Here is a 13778-nt window from a genome sequence, read left to right on the forward strand (position 1 = left end):
CCCCTAGTCATCTGTTATTTTTCTGACTGTAGTCACTACCCAGCAGCCACGTCCCTCCCTGCTCGGCAGAGGCATTCCATATTATAGGTATTCTGGTGTGGATTTGCCAAAAAAAATCCCCCCAGTCAAAAAGCTGGCACCAGCAGTAACAAATTGACCATGCCATGTAAGTAAAGAGAAGCGACTTGATTTTTCTGCTGCTTTTACTTTTTGTGTGAGAAACGGGTGGAAAAAAATTGGGGAAAAACATTAATTATGTTTTTAATGGCCCCAAACTAACAGTCTCGCTAACTGAGTAAAAGTTCTACAATTAAATCAGTACGCAGTCTTGGACAACGGTTTAGGATCCACAATGAGTTTTAGTAATAAAAAGCTGGTATCAGTCAAGCCATATGTTGAGAATCACAAAGCGTTATACCAGGAGAAATAAGAAATATATAAAGTCATGGTATTTTAGTCGCTCTGCTCTCACTAATTGCCCTTGCCTCCTCCCTTCCCCAGATGGAGCTTGTTTATCCTTGCTGGCCAGCCTTCCTCCTTTCTCCCCTTCTTTATTGTTCTTCCCGCAGTCCTGTGCGCCAGTAGCATAACGATAGCCAGCTGTGTCCCTGCCACGATTCACAACCTGGGACAAAAAGACAGAACACAACAGTTATGAAAAGGGGGCGAAAGTATTGGCCAAATGATTCAAGTCAATGTTTACAATGTTAAGGGAGACTCTGGTCACGTATTGCTGGAGTCGTGAGGGCCTTGATTTTGTTCTTCCCTTCTTTTGCCCCTTTGTGAGGCTACATGGTCATTTCTCTGCTGACTAATTTTCATGACCATAGGCAAGATGAGTCTATTCAAAAACCCTTCTTTGATACGAAACATGCAGAGGAAGGTTGGAAAAATCATAATCCCTTCCTTATATTCTTAAATAATTTCATGAATTTTTCATTTGGATTGGAATTGTTTTTTTTTTTTTGTTTTTTTAGTTCTTACTAACTCTGTGCTTATTTCGAGGTCTATTTTAAATTATAATTCTGGGTTGGCCTGTTTCATTTTATCTCTAATCTCTCATAGCCATACTGTATTTCCTTGGCTCATTTCTCTTGTATTTGCGAAAAACCCACTTAACATTTCTCCCACTTCCTAATGTTTCTCCACCAGGGCCTTCTCACAACATTTCTATCCTCCTTGTTCTTTGCTCTCGATATGAGCTCCATTTATATGCACTGCCAAACCAGATTTTGAAATGATTGCTGCCATAGCAGCCTCATTTGCCAACGTGATCCGTTTTGGCATCTGCGTTGGAATTATCATACCATTGTCTTGGATTTTTCTTCTCATTAAATAAAACTTAATCCAAATGCATTTTATGTAATTTAGTTCGACTTTGGTTTCTTCACATTATAGCCAAATTTCCAAGTCTGTTATGTTATGGCAAATGCACAATATCTTAAAATAATCAAGGAAAAAACTCTCTACCCACTTTTCTCCTTGATCACAGATTTACAATACAATGAAATTAAATGGAAACCATTTAATCTCTGAGAAGGTTGGGTTGGCCACTTTAAAATGTCTTCCTTTCATAGCAGCGGCCCTGAACACTGGTCCTCAGATACAGATTCGTCATGGGCAATTGGTGCTGTTGGGTTAAGACAACCATAGTTCACACACACAAACACACGCTTGCGCACACACGTGTGGGTACTGACACACACATTTTAACCCTCAGTAGAAAGATTTTAAGTGCAGTCTCGGTCAGTCAACCAGCACTAAGGCACCTGGAAAAGTGATGTCTGACTCAAAAACAACAACACAGAAGAGAAACCCTTGCCAATCTCTCTCTCTCTCTCTCTCTCTCTCTCTCTCTCTCTCTCCCTTTCTCCTTCTTTCTTTTTGTATCCATCCATTTATCTGTGCGTATCCTAGCTCTGACTCCCAGATAACAAGCCTTCGTCATGTGTTGCATGCGTGTCACTCAGGCGTAATGTGACAGGAGAGAAAAACAACCAGTGGCTGTTTGCGTGCGTGCGTGTGTGTGTTCATTTAAGTGCAAACAAGCCTCATGCTTGGAATCCTGTTTCACTTGCTACATCTGAGACATTACTCCACTCTTGCTCTCTCCGTTTATTCTATACTTCATAGACCTGTGCTTGGCTAGCAGTTAAAGCTGACATTGTATTCCTTTAGTGAAAACATTTCTCCAGATTTTGATTGTCATCACTACCAGGCGAAACAGTTAACCTAAATGTGCTTGCTTGCAGTGTTGGGAAGTACACGTACATTGTACTGTACACGTTTTGTTGTACTTACTTCAGTAAATTAAGTTTCAGGGACTTAGCCTTTCCTCCACTGTTTCAAAGCAAATATCCATATGTTTTACTCTACTACATTTCTCAAACAAAAATCTGGATTTATATTTATATTCCTAAACTATTTGATTGTACGTTATTATCAGGATTAAAAAAAAGGCACAGTATCACTTTATGTTGTATATCCTGTGCCCTGTAATACCAGGGCACTGGATATGATGAGATGTTTTACTTAAGTTGAAATGTCAAAGTTGTACTGTTTCACTTTCACTCGTAATTTTGTGTGAGGGTATTTGTACTTTCAGGAGTAGAAGGTCTGAGGGCTCCCTCCACCACTGCTTTTTCCTCCACATTGGAGCTTTCAAGTTAAACATGTCATCATAAATCTAACTGGAAGTCTACAAAAAGCCAATTAACACGTCTTTCTGCTCCCTCGTCCCGCTCAGATGAGTTCGTGTAGCAGCCGTGCACTGACCATCCTGTCCACGGTGTTCGGGGCCTGTGGGCTGTTGCTGGTGGGTGTGGCCGTGTCCACGGACTACTGGCTCATCATGGTGGAGGGCGTGATCCTGCAGCAGAACCAGAGCATGGAGGTGAAGATGGCACTGCATTCCGGCCTCTGGAGGGTCTGCTTCGTGGCGGGTAGGGAGAGAAAACTAATACAGAAATATGTTCAAAGGGCACTCCGTATGGAATCAGCACAGCAATATTTAAGCCTCTATTAACTATATTAACCTCTATAAACCTATATTGCCTCTATTATTACTAATTTATTACATCCACCATCAATCTTTTAAGCTGTCTTTTAATCTTTAGCATTTTATTCATCCCAGGTCCTGACCCACCTAATTTTCTCACTGTTTTTATTGTTCTTATTGTCATAGCTGTTAATTCTGTTTTCATTGGTCTTAATCTTATTGGTTTTTATTACTCTTTTAAATGTCTTGCAATGCTTTCTATGATCCTATAATGCACTGTTTTTCATCGCAGGCATCTTAGAAAAGCCATGAAAGAAAAAGACGCTTCGACTAATCATGAGAAGGGAATTTGATTAACTACTCAAATGTTTTTATTCCATTGCGTGGATATAAATCTGTGTGTATATGCACATGAATACTGTATGGCTGCTGTATGCACATGCATATGTATGTGTAAGAACATAAGGAGGGAAGTAGGAGCTGAGGAGGACAAAAAGTGACAGAGGGAAACAAAGAGAGAGAGAGAGAGAGAGAGAGAGAGAGAGAGAGAGAGAGAGAGAGAGAGAGAGCGCCTAAAATCATGTCAGTAACCATTAATGTTACCTGCGAGAGAGATAGGAGGTTTTTTAGCCTTGTTGAATTTGGTCCCTGGAGGCGAACTCAAGCCTCTTCACGTGTCTCTGCTTCAGGAGCGGAGAACGGCAGGTGTGTCGCCTCCGAGTACTTCACTGAACCCGACATCGAGATCACCACAGAAAACACTGCCAACATACTCAGTGAGTATCGGGCAACAGCCATGAAAAATACAGTCTGGTTTCCTGATATGAATTCGGATATCTATTTAGAATACGACATAATAAAAAGTGTTGTACAATGAAGTTTGGTCTTATCAATATAAGCTTTAATATATGAAGGAAAAATAAGACCAATTTTTTTACATATCAGCTGTAAAAGTTTTTCCCACAAAATGAATAGAAATCCTTCACTGATACACTGACACTCGTGCATTTTTAGCCCTAATTTTTTGTCATAGCCTGTAATCGGCTTTGAATGAGTTTGGATGTTCTGTGGTTCACGGTTTCTTGTCCCACAAAGGAGCATGCTGCTCCAATTTCAGTAACAATGTCAACGTACCAAAATTAGAGATTCTTATGCTTCGTGTGACAGCGGCGATGTGCCCAAATCCACTGGTGTAACCCTGCAGTTAGACCTGTGTAATACCTCTTCAGTGTATGTAGACATTTTATTTATAGAAAGGATAGGCCCGTTGAACTGAAGCATTGCATTTTCCTAAGAAATAATTACACATTGTACATTACAATTGTATTGCAGCTTATAATTACAATGTTATCACTTCTCATTATCACAACACACACCGACGTTCGACACAGGAGCTTCTGTTGTAGGTGTGATTCACCTGTTCAATGTTGTCAATTTATCCTTTATATAACCATGCCCTTCTTAACTTAAACATACGCTGTACACTTATAGAAATGGTGCGTACGGCCACACCCTTCCCCATGGTGTCCCTGCTCTTCGTCTTCACCGCCTTCGTCATCAGCAATATCGGACACATCCAGCCTCAGCGCACCATCCTGGCCTTCATCTCTGGAATCTTCTTCATCCTCTCAGGTGGGAGCCGTTAGCACGTCTCCCTTTCTTCCCCCCTCCCCCCCCCCTCTCTCTCTCTCTCTCTCTCTCTCTCTCTTCCATCACCTCATGATAGATGAGCGCTGCCTCGTGTGTCTACTCAATCACTTGTCTATTTCTAAGCCACCTTTACAGGTTTGTAGGCTGCCCCGAAAAAATAAAATAAAATAAAATAACAAGATAGGGCTTTTACAGGACGGCCATGTTTTTGGATGTTCCTGACTTTAAAGTAAAAATATTTGGAATTGATTTTAGGCATCAACCTTTTCTCAGCTTGCTCTGAAATATTATGGGAAAAGATGAAGAGATTGGATGTGTGGACATGACCTGCAGTTCACTATCTTCAACAGCAGATGGCGATAAATTTCCATTTCTTCTACTAAAAAGTCATGCCTTTTCAGAACATATGTTCATTAAAAACTGTTTTGCTCCCAAATGCATCGACGGCACAAAAGTTGAAGATGCAAATGATCCTGCAGAGACATCTTTAACCCTCTGTGGCCTCGGGTTTTCCTGATATCGGGTGTCAAAATAACAGAGCTTACATAACGGCGGTTATGTAATGTTTAGAGGCTGAGCTTAAAGTGCAGTGGTCGAGCCTCACGAGGTGTTTTGATAACAGGTTAATACAAAAAGGCCAAGGAGGTCTAATTGCTTTTTTTTTAGTGGCTGAACATTCTGCTGTTTCACTTCCGCCCTCCATCCGTTATCTTTCTCTTTAGACAACTCTTTCCGCTTCCCTTTCCCTTTCCCATCCATCGTTCATTCTGCCTGTATCCTCTCTTCGCGCCGATCACCCTCTCCATCACCCTTTTTCTCCCCTCTCTCAGCCCTCTCCCTTCACAGTGAATGATCACAGCGTTCTGAGGACGGTGTAGTAAAGTGTTGGATAGGAATCTGAGCATCATTATCAGGGAGAAATAAAGCACACTTGATAAAAAAAAAACTCTGTCCATCTGAAAACGTTGCACGCCGCACATTGTATGTACGTTGCATACTTGGATTACGCTTTCTCCCTCTCACCCTCTCTCTTCCTCAAGCCCACATCCCTTTTTCTTCTCTTTATCTCTTCTTTGTCACACAAATTTGAATACTGATGTATAAAGAATACTACATGCTCCTCTTTCTCCTCTTTTCCAGGCTGTAGTATATGCACGCATGCACATGTGTGTGTGTGCGTGTGTGTGTGTGTTGCTGACTGTTACTTATTTAGATGAAGATGTACTACCTTGGCATGACTGACAGCAGCACGGTTTCTGCATTTTCCACGGCTTTCAATTTTACATCGACAACACACATCTGATTTGAAATTTCTGTACAAGGGGGAAAGGGCCATTTGACAGCTCACGGCGCGTCTAAATCTTTCATCGCGCGGAGCTGAAATATGTATACCGCCCTAAACGTGACACATTTCAAGTATTCCATGGGATGAGGAGTGCAGCTCATTCCACCCCACTCGACTACATGCAGGAATCTCGTGCACTTCTGAGGTCACACGGCTTAAACGCTCAAAGCTCCAAGAAGCTTCTGACGGAGTTAGCTTTAATGTTGTATGAGTGTTTAGGCCCACAGTAGTGAGGAAGAGTGGAAGTGGGAGTGCATTTCTCACACCGTGCCGCCTTAGACAAGCATTCATATTCATCAAACTGTTTTGAATTAAAATGTTGTGTTGAAAACTAAAAAATACTTTTGTTTTAGTCAGAATAATCATTTTAGACTTCTGTGCGTTTCTATGCCTGTCTGTCTGTCTGTCTGTCTGTCTATCTATCTATTCATCCATCTATTCACAATTTCACTCTTTTTTTATCAGCCCCCCCCCCACCCCCCCTCTCTCTCTCTCCCTCTCTCACCCACACACAGCGCCACTCTCTTTTTATCAGTGTTGTTGAATCCTATATGGCTGCCGTGTTAGCCACACCATCTTCTCTGGCGTCAGGTCTGTCAGGGTTAATGTTCTCCAGCTGTCTGCGGGTCCGGGCACCTCATCCCTCTCTTTTCCCCTCATGTCTCTCCCTCTCTCTTTCTATCCCTCAACTCAACTCATCTCAAAAGTGCCCTCCATGCGGGACGAGAACATACCAAAGGACATATTGCAAAGGCACGGTTCACGAAATAGATAAGGAGCAAATTCTCCAGTCTTAAAAAGATACTAATAATAGACGCATGGATTGATAACAACATCGCAAATCTTTTTGTGACCTTCGTTCATCAACCTTTTTTCCATTGTTGCTCACGACCCACCCTGGTTCCCTGCTACTCTCTAATACTCTTTTACATAATTATCTCTATGTATGTCTCTCCAGGCCTCAGCTTGGTGGTGGGTCTGGTTCTCTACATCTCCAGCATCAACGATGAGGTGATGAACCGACCCCGGGAGCCGGAGCAGTTCTTCCACTACCACTACGGCTGGTCCTTCGCCTTCGCTGCCTCCTCCTTCCTACTCAAGGAGGTCAGCATGTGTGTGTTTGTGTGTGTGTGTGTGAGGTCATGTCCACATTAGAAAGCTCTGGATATTCAAATAACCTTCCATGGATCGAATGGGGGAAGGGTTCGGGGTGTGCCATATACTTAATGTGTGCTAATTCAAAAGGTGTGATTAATATTCAACACACTATACACACACAGCATGCTACGGATGCTGTGAGGGTCTCTATTGGATTTAGATCTGGAGACTATGGAGTCCACCAAACTCACTGTCATGTGGTGAAAGCAGCTTGAGATCATAGGGAGAGATGAATGTGTACATGGGTATCAAAATCCCCAACATCCTATTCAGCACGTAGGTTTGTCAAACATGTTCGGAATTTTTTTTTAGTAGGGCGAGCAATTTGCTACGTTGTTGTGGACTATTTTTCTATTTAAACTATGATAATCATAAAAGTTATGTTTTATGATAGAATTATTTGTTAATGCATTCCTTTATTAAGTAAGTAGCCATGTTATAAGCGGGATAAGGTGCGGCGAGCCGGCCATTATTGCATGATAACCCCTACAGAGTGATAAAACACCTGATCATCCTGGTGGTGGTTATTTTACGGTAATGACCTTACTTAACCAATCAGCAGGAAGGCACTTTTATGTTTAACCCCGTGACTGCGTTCTTGTTTGTGAGCCAGCACTAACGCTACACCTCAGAGAAGCCAGGCTCTCACGGGAGATGGTAGCTCAAGTGGATGAAGTAAACCTGTAACATCGCCAGGTTGTAGGTTCAAAACTCAAACCATTTTTTCCTCGGCCCACGCTCGACTCTGGGCGGGCTTTCAGAAACTCAGCATGAGTAAGAGCAGCGTGTTAGCCTGCAGATGAACGAGGATGTGACTTTATTTTTAAAATAAACGCTCATGTCAAGAGGAACCAGTGAAGATCATCTCAGAGAAGCTGGCTTTCCCCCAGACTCAGTGACGCGACACGTTCGGACGCTGCCTCTCAGCGCTGCCATCACACGTTCAAGTCCTGACTTTCCCATCCAAGTCACCGCTGAGGTTCCTTTAATCAGATGATTGGAGGAGACGACTGGAGAAGTTCACACACCACTTCGGTGGTATTTTCAGGGCCATCCGAAGCTGCTTTCACACATGCACTACAACCCTGAAAGTATCCGGACGTTACCCGGAGGAGCTGTATGTGTGAGCACAGAAGTCCGAATCATTTGGACTGAACTTTACACAGCCAGCATCCTGGTACAAAGTCCTCGTAATGTACGATTGAGCAGTATGTGTGAACAGAGCAGGTAATTGTCCAGAGCATTCACAGCGAGCGAGTCGGCGTGTTGCATGTTGATGATGTCTCTATTATGGGCCAGCTATTTGCCTTTGTGCGGGTCTTCGTGCACCGAGCGTAGCTGCTTTGTACTCCTTTCTGCTTTCCTTTATATTCCTTTCCACTCTTTAGTTTATATTATGTCCAAATACATGGAGTTTCAATGCTAAAAAAAGTCGGTAGCCTCGTCTGCCATCGTGGGTGTGCTCAAACTTTGCAGGGTCATTGCGTCACATCCTGCCTCCTGCACGTTCTACCCAGGGTTCGCCCCTCACCTAAACCAAACGGATTATTTCCAGTAGGTGTGAATGTGTCTGACACGGACAATGGCCAGTTGTGTGCTTCATGTGTGAAGGGGCAACTCCAGACAATGTCCCGACCTGACTATTCCGACATTGTCAGGAGCGTATGTGTGAAAGCAGCTTGACACTGGCAGACATGTTGCAAACCACCAGTTTATTGGAGAGAGTGGCAAGATGTGACAAGCTGGAAGTAGATGGACCCATGTCACGACAAAGGCTCCCCTCCTGGTGGGGATGGGTGATTTACCTGTTGCACATTGATTGTTCTGAGGAGCAACAGACATACAGCCAAGACAGGCGTGGCTGCTTCTGCTCCACACCACCCCGACACCACAAACCCCCAACGCTAAACTGAGGCCAGGGAGAACCCCAAACAAGCAGCGAAAAAAAATAAACTGAAATAGCAGACTCTCACTCAGGGTTGCCATACCTAACACAATAAAATGCTTGGACTCTGAAACAGGGTTCCCATACCTTAACAAAACAAACGACCGGACTCTATGGCGTTACCATACCTAACAAAAATAACAAGCAATAAAACGACCAGACTCTGAGACAAGGTTCCCATATCTAACATAATAAAAGCCTGGACTATGAAACAGGGTTCCCATACCTTAAATAAACATAAGTGTCCAATAAAACCAGTGCCCCTTTCCAGGAGACCTGGAACCCCGGAACAGCACGGTCCATGGGCGAACCTCCCCCAGGGTGATGAAAAAGACTACCCCCTCCTCCCTTCCGGAGCGTGGGGCCACAGGCTGCTCTGCTGGCTGGTGGAAGGGTAGCCAGGCTTGGCCATTGTGGGGTCTTCCGCTGGACATCCTGGGTGCTGCTTCTGCTGCACGTTGGGAAAGGGCTGGTGCTGTGGCCCATTGACCTGCCGATTGTCCCTGTTCAGACTCCACTGTGGCAGTTCTGCCTGCAACACGCCATCCGAGTGGCATTTTCAGGGCCCTCCGACACAGAGACACAGGCAGAGATGTTGCAAACACACCATTTATTGGAGAGAGTGGCAAGATGTAACAAGTAGGGAGCAGATGGACGCATGTCATGACAGAGGCTCCCCTCCTGTGTGTGTGTGTGTCGGGATGGGTGTTTTACCTGTTGCTCATTGATTGCTCTAATGAGCAACAGGCATACAGCCACCCTTATCTTGGGCAAGACAGGTAACCCCCCCCCACACCAGAATGACCAACCTGCATAGGACTCAGTAGGTCAGACAGACAGGCGTTGAGGACTTGAGGGTTCGAAGCCAAGTGAGATTTCGAAAGCCAGCACACCAAGTGCTGTGTATAGGTAACCTGGGAGCACCTGGGATGGTGTTGTTACACATATCCATAATGTGTCTGTGGAGCTAGGGTGGGGGCCAGTTCAACTCTGCCCCAGTAGCTCAAACAACAAATCCCACTGAAGTGGGTCTGGTGGGGACCTTTGCTTTCCCTCAGGACTGATGATGGGAGGGGGTTTTCTGTGACAAATTTGTATGTCGCTAAAGTGTTTTGAGGTAGAGGATGATTTGTTTGTTACTGTAATGTGTCTGATTCTGTGTATACATAAGCATACACGTACATACAATAACCCTCTTGACTCTTGAATCTTAAAAGTAAACAATGTAGAGGTGAAGACTTGTACCACTTTCTGTTGGAAAACCCCTTACCATCATCAGTCCCGAGGGCTGGGTGGGGCGCCAAGGTCTCCGCCAGACCCACTTCTGTGGGATTTGTTGTTTGATTGAGCTTGAGTACTAGGCAGAAAGGGAGTCCAACATCCACAGGCACAGACACATTATGAGCCTGGGAGAACAACGACCAGGTCGTCTTCACGCTCAGACCTGTTCTTAAAGGGTCCAGGAGTCCACAGCAAAATGATTGCTATTGAGAACTATTACTCTGGATCCCAGAGACTAAATCAGATTTCTATGGGGTCTGTGGCCTGATGTGGATCAAAAAAGGTTGAAAATCACTGCTCTATAGAAGTGAGGATCGACATAGAGGTGGAAAAGAGATTTTAATGATAATCTTGAAAATATAGGGAAACCATATTGGTACAAGATTTTTCCTATACTAATAGGAACAACAATTAGGCAAACATGGTGGCCATAACTCATCGTAAACTTGGAGTGTTTTTTTAATAAAAATTAAGTCCAAAGGAGAATAGCTAGAAAGTTCTCTTGACAGTTGGGCAAGCGAGGGGAGTTTGCAGCTTGAGATAATGTGATTTTGTGACATGGTCCGTTATCCTGCTGGATTTTGCATTCGATTGGAAAATGGCTGACTGTGTCCATAAATGGAGGCACATGGTCAGCTTTAACCGGTCTGGCCACTCTCGTCAGACCTCTTTCATCAACTCTCATTTTCCCACCATTCCCTGTAATCCCAAGAGACTGTTGTGCGTGAAGATCAGCAGTTTCTGAAATGTTCAAACCACCCCGTCCGCCCCCAACAATCACGTCATGGTCAGCGTCACTTGGATCACATTTCTTCCCCATTCTGATGTTTGGTTTGAGAACCAGCTGAACCTCTTGACCACATTGCTGCTTTTGTGCATTGAGTTGCTGCCGCATGATTGGCTGACAGATAGATATTTGCATTATAAGGCAGGTTCACCAAGTCAAGTGGCCACTGAGTGCAAGGGTGGTATAAATGTGTTTGGTTCGCGTGTGTGTGTGCGTGTGTGCGTGTGTGTGCATGCGTGCGCGTGTGTGTGTGTGTGTGTGTGTGCGTGCCTGTGTGTGTGTGGCTTGTGTATAGACAGTATGAATGTGTATGTGTGTTTATGTGTGCATAAATCCATGTGCAAGGAAGTGCTATGCAGTATTATTTGTTTAGTTCTCCTCTGCTAATCCCCCCCTTCCCCCCCACCTCCGCTGCAGTGGAGAGTTCAGTGTGTGCGCCAACCTCCTCCACCCTCTGCTTACTCCCTCATCCTCCGGCCCCCCTCCCTCCCCCCAGCTGCAGCACTCACACATCTTACACACATCTCACACATCTCCATCCTTTCCTCATCAACTCTTTCCACTCTCATTCATGCTTTCTTAATTATTTTCATTTCATCTTAAATAACCCTTGCAATGTCTCTCAAACAAAATCCCTAAATCCCTAAATCCTCTTTTTCTCATTCAGTAATTTTTTTTTCCTCCCCCTTTCTCCCCCTCAAAATATATTTTGCTAATATCTTTCTCAAAACATCTACTTCTGTCACTTTGGTGTCTCTATCCATCAGGGGGCCGGAGTGATGTCAGTTTATCTGTTCATGAAGCGTTACGCAGAGGAGGAGATGTACCGCCCCCACCCTGCTCTCTACCGCCCCCGCCTGTCGGAGAGCAGCGACTACAGCGGCCAGTTCCTCCACCCAGAGTCGTCCTGGCCACCGCCAAAGAGGGGCCGCAGCTGCTCCGAAGTGTCGAGCGACATCTCCATCCAGCTGAACCAGGCCCCCCCGGCCCCGCCCAAAGGGAACCCCCTGCAGGGGAGCCAGGCCGGGGGAATGGGGGGTCCGACCTTGGGGTCTTCTTCCGGAGCGAGCTACCAGATGCCGGCGCAGAGCGTCGGCTACCCGTCCACGCACACCCTGCCCAGGTCGCATGCCTCACACTCCGCAGCCCAGCCCCTTCCCATGGCCATGCCCCCCTCCCCCGTGCCTCCCCCGCATTACCACGCACACATGCACATGAGCGCCTCCCCCTGTTAGACATCGACCGCATCGGGGAGCCAACACAAGACGCATCCACTCCCCATAGACACGCACACATTTGGGAAAAAAAGACGAGATGAGAGACTCTGAGATGAAGGAGTCAGACTAACGATGTGTGACGACTGATGGGTAATGCGGTGATTGAACCGCACGACTGACGGAAGAATGAGATCGGACACTTTAAACAGAAGCTGAACAGAGAGAACATTTTTGAGTTTTTTGAGTTCTCTCATGAGCGGGAAAGGATGACACAAACAGGGTAAAACGGCGAGGGTTTCCGAGGAGGACCGTAGAGGTGGTGCCGCGTGAACGAGGAGATACGGGGAAGAGGGTGGGACGGAGAGGGAGAGCGAGAGCGAGAGAGAGCGGGAGAGGGGGCTGCAGTAGAATATGGAGGTGCTGCAGTGCTGCAGAAACAAAAGAAATTTGTATGCACTCGGAACTGTACAAGGCAACACATCGCACACGGACAACGACAACAGAGTATGCACATGGTTTTATACATGCACCGCAGGATGCAAGAGAAAGCACCACGCCAAGTTACAAAACGGCAACGTGGTCTAATGTAGTCTTCTCTGAATTTCTTACATCATCATTCCAAATTCATACTTCATAGCTATTGTTATAATTGAATAGGAAAAAACAATATCTGATTAAACTTTAGAGTAATTACAATATAAGAATACTATGTGAATGTTGTTATTTATTAAAAAAAAAAAAAAAAAGATAAAAGTATAGGAATGATGGTATGAAATATCGCAAGGAGAATTTAACGTTTAAAGTTTGCTAAGAAAAAAATCTCAGTTACTTGTACATAGGATTGCACTTTGAGTTCTTATATATTGCTGTTCCAAAATATGAATGAAGCTTTTTTTGGCACGATCTGACCACGTCAGATCGAGGAAACTTAAGTCTGGCTCATTCCGCTTTTTGGTCGAGGCTCTGCGACGGGTCCATTCGACTCCTTCCGGATGCAGCGGGACACCAGCGCCTGTTTCACTTGTTTTCGGGGGGACATCAGATATGGATGTTGGAGTTTAATGCCCTCTACTGGCCGCCGCCCCGCAGACCTCATGAAGCAGTCTGAGACCTTTCCATGCACCAAGCGCCCCCCCCAACCCCATCACTCACTCACAGTGCAAGGAGATTGTTCGGAGGATTTCAGTGAAACAATTACTAAGAATGTTCTTTTAGATAATTTACAGTGGGGGGCAAAAATGCTTGAAAGACTGTCCGGGAATTTATAAAGCTCCAATTTTGTACGCGGGAAATCTTACATGGTTGCGTTTGGTTTTTGTTTTTTTTATGAAACTGCACTTACTGCTTTTAAAGGGCAGCATCAGTAACAGTGCTTTTTACATATGGGTCATTATGCT

General features: G+C 44.8%; 1 protein-coding gene across 1 annotated transcript; it reads left to right on the plus strand.

Annotated features, from left to right (window-relative positions):
• Positions 1–2746: 2746 nt before the first annotated feature.
• On the plus strand, positions 2747–12399 carry cacng7b (calcium channel, voltage-dependent, gamma subunit 7b; the record flags this gene model as incomplete). The annotated part of the gene is made up of 5 exons (XM_080004972.1): positions 2747–2942; positions 3688–3774; positions 4490–4630; positions 6952–7097; positions 11932–12399. 5 exons carry the CDS (start codon positions 2747–2749, stop codon positions 12397–12399), a joined length of 1038 nt encoding a protein of 345 aa, XP_079861098.1.
• Positions 12400–13778: the final 1379 nt, after the last annotated feature.

Source organism: Zeus faber (assembly GCF_960531495.2).
Source record: "Zeus faber genome assembly, chromosome: 8".
NCBI classification, from domain to species: Eukaryota; Metazoa; Chordata; class Actinopteri; order Zeiformes; family Zeidae; genus Zeus; species Zeus faber.